This window comes from Triturus cristatus, chromosome 12 (assembly GCF_964204655.1).
Source record: "Triturus cristatus chromosome 12, aTriCri1.1, whole genome shotgun sequence".
Taxonomy (NCBI): Eukaryota; Metazoa; Chordata; class Amphibia; order Caudata; family Salamandridae; genus Triturus; species Triturus cristatus.
This window is the reverse complement of record NC_140595.1, coordinates 130711951-130738631: the sequence shown is the minus strand read 5'-3', so window position 1 is coordinate 130738631 and position 26681 is coordinate 130711951. Positions and strand designations below refer to the sequence as shown.

The 26681-nt window shown below is 42.6% G+C and overlaps 1 protein-coding gene across 1 annotated transcript in view; it reads right to left on the bottom strand.

The window, feature by feature from the left end:
* The window catches only part of CASQ1 (calsequestrin 1), a 142507-nt gene that overhangs the window by 53270 nt on the left and 62556 nt on the right, over window positions 1-26681 (bottom strand). The window contains exons 3-5 of the mRNA XM_085637737.1: window positions 20926-21026; window positions 14727-14838; window positions 1821-1894 (exon numbers count right to left, since the gene is read on the bottom strand). Coding sequence (XP_085493863.1) covers window positions 1821-1894; window positions 14727-14838; window positions 20926-21026 — 287 coding nt within the window. The remainder of the gene's footprint in view (window positions 1-1820; window positions 1895-14726; window positions 14839-20925; window positions 21027-26681) is intronic.

Sequence of the window (26681 nt, the reverse complement as noted above, 5' to 3'; positions counted from 1 at the left end):
CTGTGCATGATAGTGATCAACAATGACGTTTGTGCGGGGTGAGCATCATGTAAACTCCCTTACAAAAAAGAATAGTAAATCTGAGAGAATGTCTCTACACAACATAAAACATAGGAGTAGTTAATTAAACAGAGTTTACTTCTCCCAACTAACCAAAAATAATGAATAACCTTCACTAAGGGCCTGATTTAGACTTTGGTGGACAGGTAATCAGTGCTTAATTTGTAAAAAAAATAAATAAGTGCCAGGGTTTTCGTCAGGAGGACACTACAGTTTGCACCACACACTGCCCCTGCTATGCTGCCAATGATATTAACAACACAACTACTAATCATCACACTCCTACAAGAGAGACAATTCGGACTATTTCAGGCCCCCAAACTTATAAGAATGACTTGGTCAGCAGGTAATAGTCACTTTAAATGTATATTGAATTAATAATTAACTGTTGTTGTGGTCATCTCGAAATTAGCCAGACAGCGCCACCTTGTGGCAGACTGTCATAAGCTCTGGTGCTGACAATTAAGTGCCTGCTCTGGGCACTGGAAACCACCAGTTCAAATTAAGCACTACTGGAATTGCACCACAACATGAGATATTCAATGGGCCTTATTGCAAGTGCATTATATCCTCATGTATTTCTAATATGGCGGACAAGATATCTGTCATCTTTGAGAAGGAGTTCCTGTCCGCCAACCTATAAATCAGACCCAAGTCGGCAATTTTGCAAATTTTAACAAAAAAGTCATCACCATTTGGAAAATTCAGTGTATGGAAATGTAAAACATAAACACAATTGCCCAGTTATCTTTATCTTGTTGCCCCATGTGTCAAAGATATCTCTCCAGGCAGCAGAACAATTCCCATATACCACTTTAATTTTCGAAGTGTTTTCCCCCTATCCCTAGAATGAGTCAGTGTCTATCTTTGCAAGGCATATGTAAATATCGTCAAAATTTCAAGTGTACATTGGTATTCACATATTTTTCCAATAGGATTTTTCAGGACGTCTTTCAAATCTATCCCAATCCTAAATTTGAAAATGCGTAAATTCCACAATGCCAAATTTATACATTTCGAAATCGTGTTTGTGATGGTAAATTCCATCAGTTCTACTTCTGTGAATCAGGGTCTGGATTTTGGTCGCGCAAAAAGCATATGCACACTATAGTTAAATAGCTGTGCGCAAACAGATTTGTGAATTGGACACAAAAGTCCAATTTTCACAAGACCATATCCCTCAAGGGAATTTGAGAGAGACCATTTTTAAAATGAAAAACTAGAACCTCTTAAGTAGCGTTTACAATAATAACAACGCACTGCGTGCAGATTGTCTTTCAATTATGCCAATGTGGCTATATATTTATGAAACAATATTCAGTTCACAATATTTGTGACAGACGTTATTTGGACCACAATAGTCTTATATAGAAGAGCTTTGAACGAAGGACTTGCATGTTAGAGATTTTGCGAATTGCTTACTATACATCAAATTTTGCTGACTGTGGTGGTGGTGGGACTCTAGGTCAGAATTCTAAACAAGATTGTGAAGGTAATCTGGTGGTCAGCAAAGAACTTGTGTGGGAGAGGATCATATGAGCAGAATAAATTCTATTGCAATCAGCCTAAGCTTTTAATGTCACTGACCCTTACACGGATGCACTTTTCCCTATTAAATGTTTTACATTGACATTTACATTTTAGATCAAGACTCCAGTAATTTCTTCAAATAAATATAAATCTGTGCATTGTCTACCATAACCATTAGACCCATTTTAGCATGGTTTGCATGACATGTATGTCTACAACACTGAACCCACCTTGCTGTCAAAAGTTGCAAAAAAGGGGATGTAGGGGTGAAATTCTTCAGCAGCATCTTCGAAGGCCTTGTAATCTAAAGAAGGAAAAGAAATTCAAGATATTTAAATTTACTTAAAATCGTAAATATTAGGACAATGTTCAGCATTAACATAATGTAAAGGTTTTTTGTCCACACTCTCTAATAGTCACTGACGTCTTAAAACCATTGTTTTGAAATGTTGCATCATTCTGTGGACAACACTTATAAGACCGTTAGGGAGGATTTGTGTAGGCCTGGGAGAAATTTTATTTACGCTGGCAAAAAGTGTGTAATTCCTTTATTTCACGTTATACCAGCTTCCAAAAATTAATTGGAATTTCCATTGCTCCAGTTCACATAAATTTTCTATGTGAGAGACTAATTTCTGAAAAAAATATCTTGCGAAGAGACATTTATTGTTAAAACAAGTTTGGTGCCGGTACCTCGCGGATTTTTATGCTTGAGGTACTTGCGTCCGTGAAAAAAGTCACGCAAGATACCAAACCACATTTTGCTCTTAAAACATTTTGCAAACATTTTAACAAATTTCATGAAATTTCAAGGGAAAACATTTAGAGATTTTGCCTCTGGGACTATTTCACCTGTTATTTCTCGGGAATTTCACCGAGATCGTTTTGCAGAATAGAGCACTTTAGACTCCAAATTGTTATTTTTTTTAATTGTCTGCCGAATGCCGACCATGAGCAGCGTGATACAGAGGCACCGCACCATTGTTGCTAGGCACTGGCATTGTTACTCATTTCCTAGGTACCTTGGTTGGGATTTATCTGGATGGCCCACATCTTCATGGTTTTCTATTCTGTATTCAGTGGAATCCTAAATGAGATGCTGGAATCACAAGGCTGGCGGAAAGCAACATGTTATGTTGTTTTGTGTTACGTTGTATTATGTTTGTGTTACGTTGTTTTGTGTTATGCTATGTTATTGGTGTTTTTATAGGGCACTTGTCACCCGTGAGGATATCAAGGAGCTTTGTAGCCAGTTTCTGAGGCCATCCTTGGAGGGCTTTCTCAAAGAGCCGGGCCCGCAGCTTCCTGCGGTTGTCAAGAAAAGAGGAGGCGGCTCTGATGGGTTGTGGAAGGTCCTTCCAGGCTTTAGGAGCCAGGTGTGAGAAGCAGTGGCAGCTGGTAGGGAACGGTGGCTGGGGGGAGGTAGAAAATAAACAAAAAATAAAAAAAATGGTACCTGCTGCTCGCGCGGCCAGCCGCCGCCTCTCTGCAGCCTCTCCTCATCGCAGGGAAAGGACCCGCTCTCGCAGGCTGTCCCTAAGTCAATGACAATGCTGTAATGCAGCGTTGTGATTGGTTCCCCTAAGTTCCCCTTAAGCCAATCACAATGCTGCATTGCAGCGTTGTGATTGGTCTGAGCGCCGTGGTTCACGCGCTTAGACGGGGACAGGGACCTGTGCATGTTCCCTACCAGGCTGTGTAATATAACCTTGTGTGGAACATGCAAAGTGCGCATGAATGTTTACCCGGCCCATGAGCACTTTGGGGGCAAACCACTCCTCCCCTGACGCCTGCTCTGGCCAGCCCCTCCTCTCACCACACCTAGGAACGGAGAAAAAAAAATGATAACGCGTTTCATTATCATTTTCTTTTTCCTCTGCACTGCTTTAAAGCAGTGGGGCGACGCTCCTCCGCCTTAGCCGTCGGCGCATTCCCTGATGAGAAGGAGCAACACTCTTCTCTGCTTTTGTGTATGCGTGGGGTGTGTGCTAGTGAGAGACCAGCAGAGCGGAAGAGTCTGGAAGGTTCCTCCGGTTCACATTGGATAATTTAGCACCCACATTTCACACTTCTTTGTCAAAATGTTTTTTTTTACTGAGACAAGTTACCGGGCCAGGTTAATAGACATGCCTTCAAGATTTGACTAAGGTGGACATTAAGTACCATTCGCCGGGATGAGCACACACAGTAAAGTAACTCACTGGGGACCCACGGCGCTGCATAAAAGTCCGAAGTAAATAAACAAACTAAAAAAAAAAAATACTGTTTGGGCCCTGTGATGATTGCCATGGTGATTGTGCATCCAGAGGCGTTTATTTATTTTTACCCAAGCTATTCCTACATTTTTTAATCATCCTTTAAAGAACACCAGTGCGTGCCTAACTGCCTATCCCCTGGGAGCCAAATCGTGTCTTGGCCTGCAGATTACATTCGTGTACCGGCAGCCGGTACAATAACCCGCCGAGCTATTCAGCATTTCAATTCCACAGTCCGCCGCGTTCAGATGTCCTGACTGGGCAAGGACGGGATGCTAATGCGCGCTTATGTCGCACTGATTACGCGGCTGTAGGGGGATTTCTCTTATCGTAGAAAAACACCTGCACGAGCATCAAACCTCATTTTAGATACACACGGGCGCCCACCTCCGCCGCCGGTGACTCAATGCCCGGGGAGCGCCGCTTCGTGAACTTAACAAGACATGTGATGACGGGGACAGGCGGGGGCTTTTTTCTCACCCATCCAGCGTAGGTTTTAATAGCTGTGATAAGGCTGCGCGGATGGCCAGATGCACCTCGCGGGGACGGCGCTCCGGCTGCGCCTCGCTGCTGTAGTCAGTCCTGAGTCAGAGGCCTGTTTCTCTGAAACGCGCCATGAGAGGAGGCTGGGATCTGAGGCGTTTTTGGCGCGCTCCAGGGGAACGTCGCTGTTCGCTCATCGCGGATCCATTCCACACACCTGTTATTGTTATGTTCAACAATATGTTGTGCTAAGGCGTGCTCGCGCCCAGCAGGAACGTGACCGCGAGCTTTAAAGTTCTGCTCCTTAATTTGGCCAGGTTCGAGTTATGCTGAGGGTTGTCACGGATCAGGAACCGGGTCCTGTGAGGCAACTGGGGTGCAGAAGGCAGATGGGTCCACTCCGCGTGAGATCTCCGCACAGGCCGTGGCATATCAAGGGCTGGATAGTAGAGAACAGACTCACCCCATAACTGCTCTTTGGTTAGGATGAAAGTATAACACAGGCTTCTTTCATCTGGGGTTTGGTTTAACACCTTTATAAGTTCTTACATGAAACATGAAGATTTAGCTGTCCGTAAAATATTATACAGTAAAAAAAAATCGTAAATAAAAAATAAATACATGTACCATGCGTACAGGTGCTTGGCTCAGCCCTCTTCATCCATTGGTCTGTTCAGTTGTCAATCGCAGTTTGCTACTACCCACAACAGCATAGGGCAAGGGGTAATGGGTCAGGCCATTTGAGCCAATGGCTCTCCTGCACTGAAAGTGACAGCATTTACCTTGATCACGTGGGCATATTCAACTAAAAAAGGTAAACTTGATTGCCAGGGCTGGTGGCCAATATTTTACTTACCAACCTAAGAGAGCCTGTGGGAAAAATTTCCAATGGCTACTTTATGAAAGTGAAATGATCAATACTCAGTCAAATAAGCATAAATACCTAGCTAGTAACCCCCCAGCCAACCTCCCGACAAAACTACGCCATTCACCCCTCCTATTTGCACAAATAATCCCTCGCCCTTTTGCAGTAGCCATCGTCCAAAGATGCCCTTTCTTCTTAATGTTGAGTGGTGCCACCTTGTTGAACATGCCACCAGTATAGCTCAGTAGTTTTTGGAACCATGGACAGCTTAGTATGACTCTCCAATCTCACCGCCTCCAGTCGAGAGAAGCTGTCGCAATACGTGTCCAATCAAGCTTCGTATAAAGAACTGTTGTCGGTTGAGTTTGTAATTGTAGTTTATTTAGAAAGCCAAATCAATAAAATTATATCTGGGAAATTAAGGCAAATGGTTGTTACCCGGAAGGGCAGACTTGGGGAGTAATACACATGAGGATTGCGCAGGACAGACCACCTCCCGTCAGCTACAGGCCATTAAACAGGAACTGTCCACTGACCACTAGTTAGTCCCTGACCACTGAAGCATGGTTCTTGTGGGGCTTGACTAAAGTGCAGATAAGTAAATTTGTACATTTTGTGCAGGCAGTCCATTTTGTTTACCAATATCCTGGATCTATCACACGTGTCCTCTCATGAACTCTCTTGATGCCTCTCGCAAGCGCTTTCAGGGAAAGTGCGGGTTCAAGAAGCATTGCTGGAATGTAGGGAGCATATGGGGTCAACTAAGGGATCAAGCAGGAAGAAGAGACCATGCATGAGTCCACGCTTAAAGAATGGCCTGTTTATCAACAGGCTCCAAGCTTCTGCACAAAAGAGTCTATGACATATGTATTGTGTCTTAAATCTTGTTTACAAAATTGTAGCCTCCCTCGGGGTTAATGATAGAAAATCTATACCCAAATGGGTAATATTTTTGTGTATAATAACAACACAATATGTATGTCGTTCCATATTTTTGTTGAGAATATTCTGACATATGAACCACCTGAGAACAGAAATCCAGAGCCAGAAGAGATGTCAGAAGAGGGAGATGTTTATTTAAGTTTTTCTACACTATGCTGTGACCTATTAAGAGTACCAGTACAATTTACAGCAAGGGAGGTTACCACCAAAGAGACGGTTGATATTGTGATCTCCGGCTCTTTAGCATGTGGGAAATGTGGTGGATGGAATTCTGGAGGTGTAAGTCCAAATATGGCAGTGTGAACTGACCTCCCTGTTTATCACGCTATCTCACCTTGGCTCCATAGCTTTCTATACTGTCTGCCCATGTGACCGAGATCCTCGCATTCTTGCTATCACGTGGACCACATTCCTCTCAGAGAAGGTCCATGTGCTCCAAGCTTCCGCATAATGTCGGTACATGTTCTGCAAGCCACATACGATCTATGCTTCTCAAGCTCCTTGCCCTTTGTCACTCTGACCAAACTACTTATTAGTTTCCCTATGTAGGACCAACTTTCTCACTCTCATAATCAATATGCTACAGGCTCCGCATGGCGTCTAAAAATATATCTCTAGCTCCTTACCGCATCCTCTTTGTGCCCCAAACTCCTCACACTGCACGCCCATGCAACCCAAGCTCATCGGATCATCACTATGCCCGAGCTCCTCACACGATCGGTCCACGTACCCACCCGCTTCTCAATATTATCTCCATGTGCGCCAAGCTTCTCACACTCCATGTCAATTTGCACAGCACTCCTCCACACTCTTGTGTCACTGTGCACCTCACACTGTATGTCCACATACTCAAAGATCAGTGCGCTCATTTTGCTGTCTTGTTCCTCACTCCTCACTCCTCACACTCACTACATACTCCAAACTTTCCACACTGTCCATCTACAGGCCTTCAACTCCTTCTCATGGTATGTTCATGTGTGGCTAGGTACTTTTCTGATATAAATGTTTGCATGAGTTGTAAGAGGTTGGTGCCCAAAGGGTCTAAAATTGTCCATGCGCGGATCCGTCACTGTCCCTGAGTCATCCGTGGCATTTGATTCTAGAACATTTAGATAGTTATGCAGCAGCCCAAAGAATGGCAATCTTAATAGTTGAGTAGACATTGAGAGGAGAGTTCTTATTTTGTTGGAGTATGATCTTCAAGTGTGTCTCAACAAAAATGAAACGCTGAAATGTGTCTATGTCTGCAATTCTGAAACCTAGGCTGGAGGGTAGCACTTGTTTTACCATTTGGCTTCAAGGATCAAGTGGAGTTGGGGAAAGAAGGACTTAGATAAATAACACAAATGCACCACTTTGGTCAAGGGAAGACTAGATGGCATCTATGGCAACCTTACAAAGGCCACGTTGGATTGCTCCTACATGCACGAAGGGTTGACACTGTGTCAAGGTAGGTGTAGGTGGGGAAGCATTCTATCCACAGACATCTTGGATTCCGCTCCCGAAGACGTTGCATGTGGCTAGATGAAGAATTTCATCCCCATGGCTTCTCGTCTCATGCACCGGAGAGGGCAGTGGGTGTACTTGTATTAGATGCTGTATTCATTTGCACAGATGTTTTGTGGTTGATTGTAACAAGCACATTGTGAACTATGTTGGCTCAATGCGCGACCTTTAATAGGGGAGCCTCAAGGCACAGGGTGGGAATAAGGTTAACATACAGAACAGTAGAGTCAGAGGTAAGAGATAGTTCAGAAGATAAACATAGCAGCAGGCATGAATAAGCTACAATATTGTCAGTGTCATCCAAACGTCACCAGCCATTGATGGGAGACAGTACAATGACCACATTCTGGTTCAATTGTACACTTTTCTGCCAGAGCTTTCCTCTACGAGCTTCATTAAATCCTCTTCTATCGAGTTAATGTGCTGAGTGGCCAGAAGCTCGCTGTGCTCTTTTCATCCAAAGGAAATCCCTTTGTTCATGTTGGCTTGGCTGAGAACCTACACATCAGCACTCTGGCAGCTCTGCTTAATCCTCGCCTCATGTTAAATCATGAAAGGAATATACCTAGGTAAATAGAACATTTGATTCTGGCAATTATAAATAGCCCTCATCTCTTCTAGGAGTTTCGGTAGCAAATGCTGGGCGATCTGACGGCAGCAGCACCCCTAGATGGGACAAGGTTCTTGTTCTGGATATCCCTGCTGGAATGAATTTTAGTTTTTTTCATCGCTTTAACTTCAGGTGCCTTGAATGAAACTCAACATGATGGTATTGAGCAGCCGGAAAAATTTGGGAGAGGGGGAAAAGCGTAGAAATGCAAAAGCCTGGCGAAGTCACGCTCCCCTCTTGTGATGTGGAGCATCAGAACTGTTGTATGAAAGCCCTCACTGCACATAGAAATGAGGTTCCCCTTTGAGCCAATGAGGCTGTTCAGAAAAAAGATTTTGCCTTTTCGGTGATCTGTACGCACAAGTCACCATTTTGTTTAGGTGCGGCCTTTGGATCTAAAATTCGGGTTAAATTTACTGCAATTTATGACATCATGCCAACTGAGGAGTTCAAGTCTTGTACTCCATACATGGCAGCACGTCCATTTCATGCAGGAGAGTCACAACTTTTTAAGCCAAAAAAAGGCTTAATTTTTGTGGTCTCCCACTTTTATTTGCCTCCAGTGCCATGCAAGCCAAGGTCAAAAGTAAACTTCTCTCTTTTCTGTTTCAAAATGTAAACATGTATACAGTCCAGCGAAGAAACTCCATATGAGTCATAGACTTATGTAATTAAATAAAGTTCTGACTTAAGATTGGCTTCTTTAAGGAGAGCCGTCACAGTGGCAGCCATGTTGGAATGAACATACCTCACTTCAAGAGCAGGGCAGGTTGTGTGAATCTTTGCTTTTTACCCGGCTTTGCATACGTTCCTCTTTTTGGAAGTGTTACCTCTATATCAGTCACAACCTTATATCTTGAAACACTATCAGATAAAAGGAAATGCTTCTTCAAGGAAGGAATTACGGTGGCAGCCATGTTGGAATGAACATGCTTCCATTCTCACTTGATGAGTGGGACTGGTTGGCAGATTCTTTAGTGTCAACAGTTGACTCTGTACACACATCTAATAGGTGAACCAGATTTTCAGATCCTTCCAGCGTGCGCCTGGTTCATCATGGCCGCCATTGTTCACTTGACACATTGGGACATTTATTGTTTGTATCAAATGTTTAATTTATGGTCTGAGACTACAATATAGCAGATACTGACATTTTCATCAAAGCAGCGCCAGAAACAAAGCCCTCTTCATTGTTACTTACAATTTTTTTATATCCATGTAGAAAATATGGGTGAGCAGTTGTAGAATAACACTTTTTCAACACTGTGCAATTTAAAGAGCATCATCAATGGAGATTAATATGAGGTCTGTCTGTTCACAAACCTTTTCATTTCCAGTTTCTTTTTGACTTTTCAGGACCTAGCTCATTTTTCTATAAGAGGGAAACATCAGCATTGTGAGGCTTCTGAAGGAAGTGCAGAGGTTGACCATGCATATAGTGTTTGGAGCTAGTCTTCAAAGTTTACCAGTACCATCGAGAAACACTCACTAAACACACATTTTCAGCATCAGCCAAGCACTCTTATCTAGTATATTTCATATATATTTTTTGGTGCTGTAAACAAACTTTCTTTCTGTTTCTCTCTCTCGCTCACACACACTGTTCCTCTCTCTATCTCTCTCCTCAGCCTCTCTCTTTCTTTCACTACCCCATTTACCCCTCCTGAGGAAGGTAAAGGACGAAGCAAACACAACATTCACATGTGCATTGAAGGCCTTTTCTGTATAACAGATTGTGACCTCGGGCAGGGCTCTTGGTGTTGAGAGGTGCAACATGTGCTCCCTCCTTATTTAGTGAGACCATTGGCAGCTCGCCAGGCTGTGTAGGACTGACAGTGCTGTCAGTGATAGCACTATAAAGGTAAGGCAGGACTTTGTACCTGCTTTTACCTGGGAGAATCGCTTTAAGGTTTCATTGATAGTCTTAAATGGTTTCCCAGTCCACTGCATTTGGGTCCTTTGCTTATTCGCGTGGGACTTAGAGATTGCGGGTGTATAAATTACTGCTGTATGTAGAGGGTGTGCGTGGAGTATGTGTGATGTGGCTGTAGCCAGTTTGGAATCCATTTTGTGTTTTCTACATCCAAGAGTTGTCTAAGGTGAGGGTGGAGAGATCCCTGGGAAGCAATGTGAATAGCAGGGCTCCTCCAGAACACCTCAGAGACCCTTTGAAATATGTTGGACCTTTGGATGTGGAGGAGAGGAATCAAATGGTGTCTCTGAAGTGTAAGGAGTTTTTCCTGTTCCTTCTGGCACCACTGTTCACTCCATTATTCTACCGTCCACAGGTTAACAGGTAGTTAAGTAGAACAGCCTGCTTTTTTTGTGTACCCTTGTTTGCAGTGGCGGCTCCTCCATTATGGCGGTGGAGCGTTGCCCCACTGCTTTTGTGCAGTGCACAGTAAAGGAAATATAAAATGATAATAACTTTAAGTTATTATCAATTTACATTTCCTTTGCGGACGGGCGGGACTATTCTGCTCTCTGAGCAGGGCAGGGGAGGAGTGTTCTACCACTCCTAAGTGCACAATGTCTGTTTGGTCAGCCCTCTCGGGCTGCCCAAACCAGTCATGCACACTTTCCCCGTTCTCCATGCAGGCTGCATTCCAGCCTGCATGGAGAATAAACCCAGGCCCCTATTCCCTGGCTGAGTGTCGAACCTGGATGCTCAATACCAATCACAACGCTGCATTGCAGTGTTGTGATTAGTCAGGGAAGCCTGACTGTTGTTTTCGGCTTCCTGACCCACGATGAGAACAGGAACAGAGCGAGACGCGGGACCAGCGCTGGAGGCAAGGTAAGTGAATCATTTTTGTTCCCCATTGCTCGCCCCCGCGGCCCACCCATGCCACATGCTGCGCCCGCCCCCACCCGCAACCCACGAGTCATGGCGGCAGCCGCTGCTTGTTTGGGGTCTCTTATGCCAAGTGACTTCAAACCATCCCATTTTATGCTAGGCACTTCTAACAAAGACTATAGCTGGACATGTCAAAGCGAAGCATAAGTGCTGTGACTGCCTATAACTGGTCTTGGACCTTATGGTTTGTGTATGCAACCACGTCTGCAACTTTGGATGGGACAGAAACTTCCAACCAGTGGGCCAAGATTTCGCTACAACAAATCCAGGACCTCCACACCAGTGGAGACAGAGAAACTCTATGTGCACCATGGTTGTGGTAAATATCGCCAACTCCCCTTGCCAGTAACTGGACCAAAAGCCTGTGGACTTCAACCAAGACTGCTAGGAGGGGGTGTCTCGACCCGGCATAGAGAAAACAAGAGCTCACCGATCGTTCAGGAGGGGTACTGGAGGTGCCCTTGCACAAGGGAAACAATGCTCATAAGGAGAGGGGCCATGAAGGACCCTAGGAGGTATGAGAGAAAGATGTCTGCTGCAACACGAGGGAAAGACCCGCAGCCCATGTGAGGCCTGGGAGCTCTGAAGTGTCCCTACAGCATGTTTTTAAATGAGTGCCTCTGCGATTAGAGTACCCTCTCACTACACTGGAGCTCTACTGCGAAAGCAGAGCGCAAAGAAATGTCAGCGCACTAGAACAATCAGGTCTGTAATCTGCAAGAAGAACCAGAGTACTAGAGGAAACCCTATGTAGATGGAAAGGCCTGTGCCACGTTCTGAGTACTCGCTGTTATAACAACACAGGGTTCCTACTTGTTTGGGTGGTGGCTTTTGTGATTGGGTCCAAGAAAGAACCTAAGCTGCTAGAACTACCGGGCTACGAGCCAGATGGAGTCCTCTCAGCATGTACCGGCGCTACCTCTACTTCACTGGTTCAGTGTGCAGGCGCCCTAGATGCCACAGCGAACAAGTGGCCAGGGCAAGAAAACTGCCACATTCTCTCAGTGGGCCTTGTGGAGTGCACATCACATGGAGAAGTGCTGCCCTGTTAATCAACAAACATTGCGGGCACTGCCTGAATTGCTGGAGGATCAAAATAGACAATAATGTATTTTGCCACTTAGAAGGACACCAAGGGCCTGATTACGAGTCTGGCGGACGGGCTCCTCCATCAAAAATGTGACGGATATTCCATCCGCCGTATTACGAATTCCATTATTTCCAGTGGAACATAATGGAACTTGTAATACGGCGGATGGGATATCTGTCACGTTTGTGATGGAGTAACCCGTACCCCAAACTTGCACTCATGCTCCAAGTGTGTGTGTGAGCCCATACCAATAGCGATGGAGTAATCACCAATGCGAGCCCAAATCAGATCGGCCTCTCTAATAGCATAGAGTGACCCAGATCCCTCTGGGAAGAACCACAAACTCTGTTATGTAATCTTTGTGCTAAGAAGCCCAAATCAAGGCTTTCCTAGTGGAGTTGCCAAGGCTGTATATTTGTTAAATGCTGAGTGTTACAAGAATATGACAGGAATACCCAGTATGAGCTGTACCTTCTGATACATTATGTACAGTATTGCGTCCTGTGTGAATTAGATAAGTGCACACTCTTTTTCAGAAACTAAGCACGGGCTGGACATTGAAAAACAAACTTATATTGGATGGTTTATTGAGTTCTGAGTCTCTGACCCCAAACACCCTCTCTAAGTAAGTCTCAAACTGCTCAACTTCACTATCCTGAGAATCAAGTGTTAAAGGGTTGTACTTGGTGCTCGGTTTTCGACTCAACAGCATTGGTAAGCCCCATGGCACCAATGGTGAAAGGCTAAGGTCTCAATCAGGTCTTAGTATCCCCTGATTGCTTTTGGACTCCAGAAAAGGTTCTCAGAGTATCTTGACTTACAACAGTGGGATGGTTCGGTTGGTTAATGAACCTGCTGTTAAATTTTTACAAATCAAAGAACCACCGGTTAAAATCCCTGCAATGGTAATAAACATTAGCAGTAAAAAAAAGTTTGATTGGCAAAAATAATTGAATATACAATGTAAAGTTATTTGTATAAAAAAGGTAAAATCGTTCCCATAATAGGCTCTATAAAGAAGAGGTCACGGGCGTCAACCTACGAGGGTGGGTCACACATGCACACTCACTCATATCCATGCATTCACACACATGCACAGATTCACCACCATTCACAAGCACATACACACACCCCCAAAACCCATTCACAGCACGCACTTGCAAATACACATATATTCATTCATGCATAATCTCATGCACGCTCTGAACAATAAAAAAAATACCACATACCGGGCCGAAGCAGTGATTTCGGATGGTGGGAGGAAAGCCTTTGGTGGTTCCTGAGGACTGTGACTGCTGCCTACTCTCACTGGCTGACCATGTATGTGATAGCCAATGAGGAGGAGGCAGCAGTCCCTTACCTGTCACATAGTGGCATGGTGCCACTGAGACTGCTGACCCCACCCCACTCTGTAACGAGGTGTCACTGATGGACAGTCAAACCTGGGTACTTCAGGTCTTAAAACTGATGCACCTGGATCTGAGGCTGTCAGTGATGCTCTCCTTGTCATGAGATGGAGGACCACCAAAACCTTTGCCAGCTGAGTAGGTCACGGCTACAGGCAAAGTTCAGCTCAGGCAGCCAGGCGCCTGCACATTTAGCAAAAGTACAGCATGTGGCTGAATGACCGGAACATGAAGAGTGTCCGTCGGGCTAAGCTTTGCTCAGCCTGACAGGCACTCTTCACGTTTGGAAAAAGGTTGAGGGGCGGGGCCCTTCTGTCCTTAAGAACGATGCGTCACTGGGTCGAAGAGCCTGCAAACTATTGAGAATGGCGTAAAAGGGTTCTATATAAACTGATTAACACATCTAAATGCTTGTGGGAAGAGGCAGCAGTAAAAAAAAATAAACAAGCTCCGTATATTATAGTACTGTGTATAATCTACATGTCACTGTTAAGGTCCGTACCTTGTGAAATAGTTAAACTGGTTAATATATGATCAGCAGTGTTGCATGTACAGTATGCAGGTTAAAGATGGCAGTCACAGTAAAAAAGCTGATTGGTTAACTGAACCTCTGCATCACAGCCCCAGCAAGGCAACTTCCTCAAGCAATCTACTGACGGCGTGGCATGTTCTGTGACAAGTGATTACAAATTGTAGCGTACCATGTTACGCAACTTTGTTTATATACTCACAGTTGATAGGAATACATGTTTAACTCTTAGATGAGTGTGTGTGAGTGAAAGAAATGCTATATATGCAGTCACATGCAGATGAAAGGCCAACAAAAAAGTTACTGTATATTCTGCTTTTTTTAGTCAGGCCTCTGACCCCGCCTGATACTCATGACCCATCCCCATTTCCACACTCTACCCCACTCCTCCAAAGAACACAGTTCCTATACTTTTTTTTACTCTCTGACCACTGGTGTAAACATTATGTGACAGTGATTAGAGTGTCTTGTCTTATAGAGGTGGATCATGACCCCTGCTACCCTGTGCATGGTTTTGAAGACCTTCTTTCAGTCCTACCAAAGATTCAGTTGTATGAACATGTCTGTTCCAGGGCACAGCAATGCATACGTACGTTCGGAGTTCTCGTTCTTGAAGTATCCGATGAGTTTTGGCTCATCTTCAATGTTCTCAAAGGCTGCGAGCTCGTGGTTTCCCTCAATAAATTCTACTGGGTCCTCAAGCACCTGAAACACAAAGAATTTGAGATGTTAATTTGTCACTTCAGGATATCAGTCTGGTCACAGTACACTCTACAAATACACCGTACAAATACACATTTCTGCATCCCACATTGCTTTTGCTCCTTCTTCTGACTTTTGATAGACTTTTGTTCCAAACTAGCACCTGTGGAGTCCAATAAAGAGGACATAAAGCTGGGGAATGTTTGCTTCGTCTATGAAATGGTTCCATGCTTTGAGATCCGTATCCTTTTTTTATGACACCCATTGAAGGATATCTTCTACATGACCCTGATCACTGGTGCTTGGCTGCAGAGTATACATCCCTATTGGTACACTGGGATATTACCAAAAGACCGGTCTCACAACACACTTAAATAGGGTAAGGGCTGTGTCAAACACATGCCAGATTTGCCACTGATCTGACCCAGCCCTTACAAACCTTTGGAGACTTGTAAATGTTTTGCTATAAGCCTCTGGAGATTGGCTTTTGGATTGTTTTAAGTGGCTTCAAGTAATTTCATATAAGCCTGTTAGTTAAGTCACAGGGATATGAAGTAATCCTGCTCATTACTGCACAGCTAACACCCTATTCCCTTTACTAAAAACCACCAAGCCTGTCATATAACTGTGGACAGGTAGGAGGTGGGTACTCACCTTTACAGGGTCACCAGAGTATTCCCAGTGCTTCTATAACATCTGGTTCTTTGGATGCAGAACCCAATACTGTACCAGGATGTGGTCCTAAAGACTATTGTTGTGGGGGTTCTGTGCCTTATTCATCTTGGTGCCTGACTCAGAGAGGGTTGCTCTGTTACTTCTCTGGACTACAGGAAAACCCAACATATTTATTATACAGAGGCCACAGTAACCCCGGCAGCCACGCCACGGACAGTAATAACTTATAGAGGATTCATCGCTCACTCCACATTAAGACTGGTCATAATGGCTCTTTGAGGCGCAAGGATAAAAATCCGTTCCACTACAATAGGGACATCGGAGGACTATGACAATGCTACCCTCCTGTGTGACCTGGGGAGCCCTCTCGCCTTCTCTGTGATCTCTCATGGATGCTCTTACTTTGCCTAGTCCCACAGCAGACAAGTGAGTTAACCAACCAAGGTAAGACTGTGGGCTGGTGCAGGGATTAACTGTTGATCATTAGAGCATGAGGTGAACATTTGCAAGTCAAATGTTTCATGTGTGCCAATCAAGGACCCAAGTTATATCCAGGTCTGAGACGGTGGTGCCAGCAGATTGGATCTCTACAAACTCTATCCTTACCCATCACTGAAGCACTACTGTAGTGATCAACCATGTGTGGACCACTCATTGTCATACCAGGAGCCAGTAACCAGCATGTATTAAGTGCTGTACTATCTCTGCTGGTTCCGTCTAACTGCAGAGAGCACGAAAGCCCCAGTGTTGCCCATGCGATCTGCCTGCTGTGCTCTAAGTCAGCCTAGTGCAGACCCGCCTAGCCCTTGTGCCATTGCGGGTGCTGTCTCACCTACAAGAGTACCATTGCCTCTGCTATTGACATGCTGCTGGACAGTGTTCCCTGCTACCTCCTAATCAGGGTTGCATGGCTAGAGGTCTGCTCCATGTAATGCACCCACTCGGTGGCATTCTTGCACACCAGACACTTAGAGCATTCCCATCTCTGGTGTACACAGTTGCTCGCGGGCAAAATCCCAACCATTCAGCTCTTGGACTGTAGCTTCAATGACACCGAGATCTGCCCTCACTATATGATCACGCCTTCCATCCCACCAGGCACACTAATTTGTCATCAAGTGAAAATTACTGATCTCTTTATGTTTAAAAGCAGCTCCAAACCCACTCCAAGATGGTTCATTTGCGCTGGTATTTGTCGGTGCTCTGTACCGGCATTAATTTCATGACACCAGCAAATATTTATGATAGTCCACCACATGTTAGCCCTGTCTGTCTATTTTTAAAACATCAGCAGACGCAATAACAGTGCAAAATACATAAAAAAGTATTACTACCCTTACTCCAGGACAATCTTACGGCTGTGGATGGCCAGAAATAGTCCATATTGTCACATTTGCAGGGGCGTGACGATAAGTAAGGAGCATTGGTACTGGCATTTGGCAGTGCTGGCAGAGAGGGTGGGCGGGGAATGCTGCAGTGGCCTCCTGGGAAATATCTTGGGTCCTGGCTCTTATTTTTCCACAAAGTAATCAATGCCAAGATTGCGTATCTTAGTTGATGGAAGGCTTTTATTTGGTATCTTTTAAGATCCTACACTCCTGATGTTGGCATTTTCTTGCTTCAGACTGGATCAGTTTTAATCCATCAAACAGCACCTACTCTCTCAAGGAGATTTGTTTTGACTTGTATCTTGAGATATTATTTCCGCATTTCACAATTTTGTAGACTTTCAGTGTCGGAAGCCATTGAGGGATATCATGCAAATGTACAACCCGGTGCATTACTTTCAAATTTGAATGGAATTTATTGATTTTATTTATGGCACATAATTTTAGAAACTGTCCTATTTCACAGTCTGATGGTGCCCTTTGTCTATCTGCAACTTTTGTTCTTACTCTGGAATGCTTTGGCCTTGCCAACCACCATGGGAGGCAGCCATAACCCATTGCACTACATTAAAAGGAAGGCACATCCTTTTGTATCTCTTTGGAAACTTCTTAGACTCTTGTTTTATCTTAATTGAATTGTCGTATGATCGTTGTTGGTTCAAGGCTCATGCATCCTAAAGCCACTTCAAAGCACAGAGAAGGGACATAAGAGAGAGGGAAAGAGGGACTTTGAAGATAAAAAAAGAATGGAACATGATGTAAGTAGTAGGTTGGTTAGTACTTACACTTCTAAAAGGAACTGAGTCGTTTAAAGGGGAAGTCATAAGGAAGGGACCATTAGGGAAGATGATGAAAATAGAAGAGAGATTAACAATAGGATTGGAGTGCAAAGTGAGGAGTCAGGAATCCAGAAATCCTCTATATGCATAAAGCGAACAAAAGCTGGAAAGAGCAAAACTTTGAGTTAAGTATGAGGGAGACCTTTCAAAAAGAAGAATTGGCAGTTTGCCCAAGGGAACAAAGAGTTCAGTTATGCCGGCCCTTCTCTATTGTGTATCCTAACCAGTATTAGAACCCCTACTGCTTTAAAGGGGTCAACTAATCTTTGTTGCTATGTCTAAAAACCTCCTAATATTCTGTGGAGAGCAAGATTTTAGGACAGGCAGAATTGGCGGTGTAAAGTGGCCAGGGGTGTTGCTATCTCACTTTCCTAACAGATAGCAGTTCAGGGATCCATAATACTTTTGGACTCGACTTGTTTGCATTTCATACTGTCGAACTTTCATCCAATAAACAAGGTTCACCTGAGGTCGATTATTAATTCCTGGCAAGTATTTGATGGTCCTTATTAAAGTATCTTCCTGATGTAGCAATCCGTCTTAGCTCCAGATCTTTGATATACATTATTAATGATTGCTTTTAAAATGTATTTGCTGAATGTATTTCACTCTCACTGCCTTGTCGGAGAGCCTTATTCCATGAATCTTCATTATTGCCGAATAACATACAAAATCCCACTCCATGTGAGGATGGTTTAGTTTAGGGTTTCTTTATTCTTCTGTTTCAATTTTCACAATGGATACTTGCTCTTCACCTATTCTGAATTCTCTAGAAAATTTGACTGAGGAGGTATTATTGTCTGTGTTGAAGATACTTTTGTAAGAAGTAGGTCTACTTAGGAGTTTTGAAAAAATGTGATGTTAAATCAGTGAGGAGATGCTATGGGAAAGGACGATTCATTTATTTTATTTTATTGCTGTTTAAATTGATGGTCTTGTGGTGTTGAAAAGGACATCTCGGCTTTCGTATTATCCTAAATTTCTTTATTTTTTCAATTGTTTAGTATAATTTTGTGCTTACTGTAATGTGAACAATACCCCTAGTTGACTCAAGGGAGCATCTTTCAAAGGTTCAGTGAAATTCTAATGACCTTGAGGGGACCTTAGAGGATACAATTTTACAAGACCATGTGAGTGTCATTGGTAGGGGAGGGAAAAGAAACGCACTTGATGTGAGAATCTGACAGAATAAAATAAGGATGGGCAATTGTCTTTGTGTGTGGCGGTGGCTGCTTGAGGGGGGCTCTATTGTTTATTTTGAAATAAATTACATTATAATTAACAACAACCACACTTTCATCATAAAAACATAATTTCTTCAACATACATTGTTACAAAAAAGGTCTCATGTAGGGTGAAATTTCAAGTATGCCGACATAATTTGTTTAATTTCTGGAATTTTGCATTTTGGTTTTTCACATGAAATTCCTCAAAATTCTTTTATAAACTGCAAACAGGTGATGTCATGTATACTAGCCCTATGTTTATTCGGTAATTGTGCTCCTTGGTTTCATGTTCCTCTTTTTGCTGGTAAGAGAGTGAGACCAAGTTGGCCTTCTTTAATGCTTGTTTCTTTATTTTTTAAGTTATTTTGGACAAGACTGATTACCTGTACAAGGTATTTAACTTGTTCGAAAATGGCAGATGTAAAATAAATAATGGTAGAAAATTGATGAAAAATGGTTAAAATTTGGCATGTAATCTTCAGAACACTATGTTTATAATGTTGGGCAGTACAACACAAACAAGTAACTTGCAGGCCGTTTTTGGCTTGTTTACAATACAGTACATTGCCATGCAAGTAAGTATGTATATTAAAATTCCATTTCTTAAAAAAAGGGGGATTTACTGGTCAATGGATATTCTTTTAGACATCTCCAGGGGTGGGTAGGGGTAATTGGTTGGAAGGGGGGAAGGGATGGGTAGATGGAAAAGGAGATAAGGGTTTTTTTTATGGTTCAAAGGTGGGTAGAGGTAAATGGTGGTAGAGATTTTTTAAGGATTAAGGACGTGTAGAGGTAGAGGTTGTAATGGGTTTTTAGGATTCAGAGAAAGGTAAAGGTAAATATTGGTAAGGGTATTTAGGGTTCAGAGATAGGCAGAATAGAGGGATGTAAGGGTGTTTTTTTTTTTAGAGTTTGGAGATGGTTGGAGGTAAATGACGGCCAGGGGTTTTTAGGTTCTGGGAAGAGCAGAGGTAAGGGCATGCAAGTGTGTGTTTCATGGTTCATGGATGGGCAGAGAAAAGGGAAAAAGGATTCTGATATATATATATATATATATATATATATATATATATATATATATATATATATTTTGAGATATATATATGTGTATATATATATATGTGTGTGTATATATATATATTCACAGAAAAAACACAAAGGTTACAGATTATATCTCGCCCCCCGCAATGCATTAATTATAACCTTACATATTACTTTGCTCATGATATGGTCAGTGACATCACTGATGACGTCACTGATGACATCTCTAATCGCTATGTAGCATCTTTATTTTGAAAAGGCTGCAGACTCAATGCGTTTCGGCTACTAGGTAGCCGTGGTAGCATGAGTTTTTGCTCTAAGAGAAAATTACAGATGTTTTTTATGTATTAGGAAGAATGATAAAATGTGGAGCTTTCTGTAAGCCAAGTTTAGAGATACAGCAAAAAGGAATAGATAGGCAACAAAGAAGGAAAAAGAGCACATAATATAAGCAGAAAATAAGAAGACATTAAACACATGAATTATGAAAGATGGTAATATAAATGGCAGAAACTAGAGGCAGTAGTAAAATAAGAGACACAAGGAGAAAAAAGACGACAGGAGGAAATAAAATATAGAGAGATTAAAATGAAGAGTGTGCATAAGGAAAGGGGGGATTATGGAGTGTGGTAGTTGAGGAAAGAACAGGGGAATAAAACAATGTTGGAAGAAAATATGGGTGAGATAGTAAAATAAACAGAGAAGCAGGTAAGTAAGGAAGACTAGCGTGGGGAGAAAAGCGAGAAAATAGATACCAATGTTTTAATATATAAAAGATGAATGGTAAGAGAAATACAGGAAATAAATAAGAAATAGGAGAATTAAAAGGTGTAAACAAAACATGGAAAGAGAAGATGAAATGAGATAAAATTAAGACAGGGTGTGTGAATCAATAAAGAACAGAAGGAAAGCGTTACTCACATCCAGAAGAAACTCCACAAGGGTGTCAGCAGAAAATTCTCCATCGTACTCAATGACCTCATCGTCTTTAAACACATAGATACTGTCTTCCTCATCCAACCCTGGAGAAGAAAAGAGAAGACACTCAGTGCTGCACTGCCAACAATGGAATTCACTCTTGTGCATGTACTTAGAGCATAGTTGGGTCTTCAGCATCACAAAATATGCATTCGCTAGTGTGTACACCGGAATGTTATCGAGTACAATTAGTTATTAAGAAATGTTCCTGACCAAAGATGGCATGAATTATACTGAAATCAAGAGCTTTGTTGATGGACGGTACGTAGCCTTTGTGAAATTAGTATTCTGCTTGTGAAATTCCGTAAAAATAATGAGGCTGGAAAATTTCACTGAATTGTGCGCAATTAATTTCAGCATGTGAGTGGTTTGAGCAGGAAATGTTTAGCAAGATACAGTGTTCTTCTTGTATTCCACTTCAATTTTTAATTCCATTGCATTCATTCCATGTGGTAAATCATAACATTTAATTTTGCAACACTTTGCATAATTCTCTGAATTTTTTGTGAAATTCTACGAAATTTCATGAAATTAAATTCTGCTATTTTACATAGGCCATCAGAGACTCTGAAGGAATGGTTGAGACAGGGCAGTATCTTTCACTTACTAGGAAAGCCCAATATTTGACTGTATCTGCCTGAGCTCTTGCAGCCTGACTTCAATTTAGTACAAGAGACAACCTAGAGACATTAACCTATTGCATTAACTCCGGATTTCCCTCTATGTGTCCCCACCCATTGCTCTCTCATTCTACAAATTACAATTATTCAGCTGCATAAATCATCTACATCCATGTTAAATGGCAATAGATCAGTGTTCAATTTAGAAATTAGAAGTATATGGAATTTCTGACATCTAGGTTCTGGAACAAAAATTATTTTGATGATCGTCCTTGTACAATGCTCAATAAGGAACTAGTCTAAATTGTTTTAAGATGGTTCTGAACGTTGACGTTTGGGGAGAATGTGAGTGTATGCCGGGATCCATAAGTTGGTATTTTGTTGGATACTTAAGGGCCTGTTGAGTTTTACTTTTACAGGACGTTGTGAGGATTTGTTTGGTAATATACAATGGTCTTTCAGTTGTATAAGATGGGTTGTTGGTTTCTATTTGGCAGTCTGCTAATGACCATGTTGAGGTTTGCTATTACCATTGCTGTGTTCAATGTGTGGGTGTGTTGGGACTACATAAATGTGTGATGTTATGTCAGTGTTTATTGGGTCTATGTGTGGGTCAACGGGGTTCCATGTGATTGTTTCTTCTTTCTCTTATGTGAGGGAATGGCACTGACATTGGTGGAGTTTTGGGGGATGAATGCTGTTAAATCTGGCTAACCCCTGCCATTGTAATTTCTACCAGTGGTCTTAAACCTCATGAAGGAAGCAGCAGGAACAGGAAGTAAAGTTTCAAAAGCCCTGCCTACTTTCTCTAGTTCCCACTTGTGCTTCCCCAGCCTATCAGCAACAAACTCGAGGGTGGTGAGTTGCTAAGAGAGTGGGGCAAAGTATTAACTCTGTGAAGTCACTGGGGGATCTATAGGTGCATTATGGCTCTTTCACTAGCGTTAGTTGATTGGTGTCTTTTGGGCGGTGGTTGACTGTCCAATGGTGATGGGTGTGTGATTGTATCTGAAAGGTTGTATGCGGAAAGGTGTTTTGTTGCTGAATTATAGAATTATTGCAAGCAAGAGACCGAATCACAAAGACAAATGTCAAAATATTGGATTCTGGTAGGGTATATTGGAGTCGCAAAGCTTTTGAAGCTGCGAGCGTTAGCCTCCTGGGTCACTTGTTGTATGCTCTTGCTACAAATAATTCATTTGTACAACAAGCTTCATTTTATCCAGAGTCCTGCATTCTGTTTTATCACTGTGAATTGTTCCTTCAGGCCCTATTGATGCAAATACAATATACATTCACGGAGCGCCCTAAAACAAAAAGCTGACTTTAAGAGAGCCTTTTCCTATATTTTTCAGATTTTCGAATCCTTGAATTGAGCCTCGGTATAGAAGTGAAACTGTAGTATTGCAGGTGATGGGATTTCAAGAACCCTCTTGTCCCATCGCTCACTAGCATGGTCAGTCGGAGATACTTGGAGTCGATTCAACAGGGGAACAGATGTGATGCAGTGCATGGATTTCTCTGGCAGAGAAATGAACCAATTTAGGTGGATAGCTCCACATCAGAAGAGAGGACAATTCTAGACTGAGAGGAGAATGTCACAAGAAAAGCCCTCTCTTTGCTCCCAGGACCTGGTACAACAGCCACATCAATGTCACAACTGCCCCAGACCGTCGCAGTTCTACAGAGACCCACCTCTTTAGAGAACACTCCATCTTCACATGATAAGATTCACCAACAAAGGATGTCCTGCTTCATGATAAATTATCCTGAATCATAACTTAGGGCTCTTCCCCTTGTTCTGCACTTGTTGAATCTAGCAAGTTTTGCACACAATAAATCCCTACACATACATTCATACATACAAATATCCTGGTTCATCTAATCCTGGTCTCACCCTTTGCTCCTCAACAGCCTCCTATTTGCTTCTTTCTGGCTTGGTGAAGGGCATGATGAGGTATGGAATGGAGAGATCTCTTACCTCCCTCTATATATTCTCTTCCTACCACAGCCTTCTTGGCCCCAGAGACCAGGAGCAGCAAGGACAGTACCAGGGGTGCAAACGGGCAAGCTTGAGCGTAGCTGTAGCTATTGATCGCCATGAAGAATAGTTCGGCTGAAGAACACTGATAGGGCTCTCTTGTGACCTTGTTGAATTGTAAAGAACTTGAGTGTGTTCACAGATGATATGTCCTCTATGAAACATCTCTCTGGGGTAATTAGATTGAACTAGATGGTTTTATTGCTCTCTTGGCCAATGTGGTCCTTCATATGGCAACCTAATGGGACATTTTTGAGGTCTCCCTAAGACTGGTGTAGGAGCAAATATTGCATAATTCCACCCAATGGCCTATTTGGCCTACCCCATTTTCTATTCTTGTAAGTATGTTCTGGTCCACTCTAGCTTCTTTGCCGCCCACATGCCTGTCTTATAACCTCTTTCACAACATGGTCCCTGCACTCAAACTTGATCTGCAGCCTCGAAAAGGATTCTGGATCAAAATTATTCACCTCTTTGCATCTACAATCATTGCAAGTAGATAAGAGTGGTACTACACATACTTTTCAATGGTAATACCACGCCACATGGTGACAAGCTTTATCTGATGTGGTATTACCTAGTGTTAGTACTGCTTCTGATAATACTGCACCCGGGATTACCACTTGCTTCTTCGTTAACAAATTCCTCCTACTCATAGTGAAATTTGCGAGAGGAATAGGGCCTGTATTCTAAGACAAAATGTGTGACTACAGGTCCAGTAATACAAGGTCTGTGTGTGGGGGCCTCATTCCTGTATGAGACAGTCAACAGTGTGGTAATACTGCCTGGTGATGGCATTTCTGATCCCAATATTAGAACTACATTTGATAGATCATCATTTAATGAGGCTCTTAGATTGCAAGGTCAGGTTAATAGAGTTGGTTAAAAAAACCTCTAAGGACACAATCGTCAACATAACTATATTTTTTTAGCATTTACCTTTTTGAAGTCCCTCAAAACCCACTGGAGAGATTTACGTCAAGCCAACTGGATCGCAAGATGGAATACCTCTAAGTTCTGGTCCAAATTTGGTGTTGGTCTTGCCTGTAATGTTTTGCTATTTTTACTACAAATTTCCAAAGGAAATCCCTTGCTCTTACCTCTCTCCTCCCTGCTGGGTATAGGTGAGGCACCTGCTTACGTGACAAACCACAGTAGTACAAATAATTATGTTCAACGATTTGTGAGGCGTGGCCAAAGCGAGAGGGGGAGAGAGGGGATTTATAAGGTATGAGGAAATACTTTACTCATTGACTAAAAACCTCAATCACAGCACCTATCACTGGCTGTGTAAAGATCCTCTCCTTTGTCATCCTTCATACACTCATCACCAAATCAAGCAAATTGATCCAATGTATGCTACGCAGAGGAGAAAAGCGGTATCTTCAGTTGCCATAGAATAAGGTGAGCTACATGGTTTTGGGTTGCAGGGCCCATTCAGTGCAGGGAAAATAGACAGTTCCAGTGCTTAATTTGTAAAAATAAAAAAAATTAATGTGCCAGGGCTCTTGTCAGGCTAAAACTGAAGCTTGCACCACACATTGCCCCTGCCATGCTGCCAACGATTGTAACAACACAACTACTAACCATCACAATCTTACAAGTGTGACAATTCAGACTATCCCAGGCCCTCAAAGCTATAAAAATGGCTTGGGTGGCAGGGAATAGTCATTTATTTTTAATGTATATTGAATTAACTGTTGTTATGGGCATCTCTAAATTAGCCAGACAGAGCCACCTTGACAATTAAGTGCTGGTGCTGAGCACCCGAAACCATTGGCTCAAATTAAGCACTGGACAGTTCTCTTTTCCCAATCCTGCAACTCCAACAATAGGGATTCTAGAATGTTCCTTTGTTTGATGATATCAGCTAGATTTTTGAGATCTAGTGTGACATCATTCACCTGATGGTCCTTTAATTGAACCGGAGAGAGGTCAACTCCTTTGAAGGCCAGATTAGTGGTGTGTGAGTGTGTGTGAGGGCCAATTACCATTAATGTTATAGGGAAAATATTATGTTCAGGCTAATTTGAAATCCTCTAAGTGTGGACGCATAACCAATTCTCACTATAGTAGGCAAAACACTGTCCATTGTGAAATTTTGGTAAAAATTGGTGAAAAATTGGTTGTAAGATTGGGGTGCAAGGTGGGTGTCCTAAAGAGGGAAGCTTCCCATAGACCAATCCACATATTTGTATTCATTCATATTTCATCTAGCAACAATAAAAATTGCTGCCAAATTTGACCTAAAGTCAGAAAAATGTCAGAATAGGAATCTTCTTAAAAAATTGAAAATTGAGTCTGTGCCACTTCGATATAATTATGAATAGTTCAAAAGTGGGATGTTAGGGATCTGGTATCACACTCATATTTGCCATACGAGCCCATCCTACTCTGAATGCTGCCCTCCAACCTGCAGCCCACCACCAACATGCTAGAGTGACAGATTAGCCAGTCTAGCCCTGGCTATCCCCGCCCCGGTACCCCGCCTTTGGCATCCATCAACAGAGGTTTGACGTCAGGTGACACAGTGAAAAGCCCTATGTTGTTGCGAATGCACCAACATTTGGGAATTAAATGTATTTTGCATGGAAAGGTTGACTGATGTTGATGTTTACAGTGCTTTGCGTCTCATAGCCTCACATTGCACACGCGAGCGCCCGTGCAATCGCATAGTAAATCTGGACCGAACTTTAAGCAAAGAAGAGCACAATGACACATGGAGCAAAATCAATGCCGCATACGATGTATATTTTAAAGATCCACAATCTTATACACAAATGCTACCCCCTGTTGTGTTTGAAAAACATAATTAGGCTGCAGGTGCCAGCGTATTACACTGCGCTCTGATCTGACAACAGGCAGAATGTTTTTCTACATGAAATGCAAATTACACCGTAGGAGCTAAATTACACTTCTTTAAACATTCTGAGTGGGAAATGGCAATTAGATGGTTTAAGCAGAAATTATGAAATGTACTGAATTGCCGCAGGTTGAGGTTTTAACCAGGGACCACCTACTGGTGGGCGCGGGCGAAC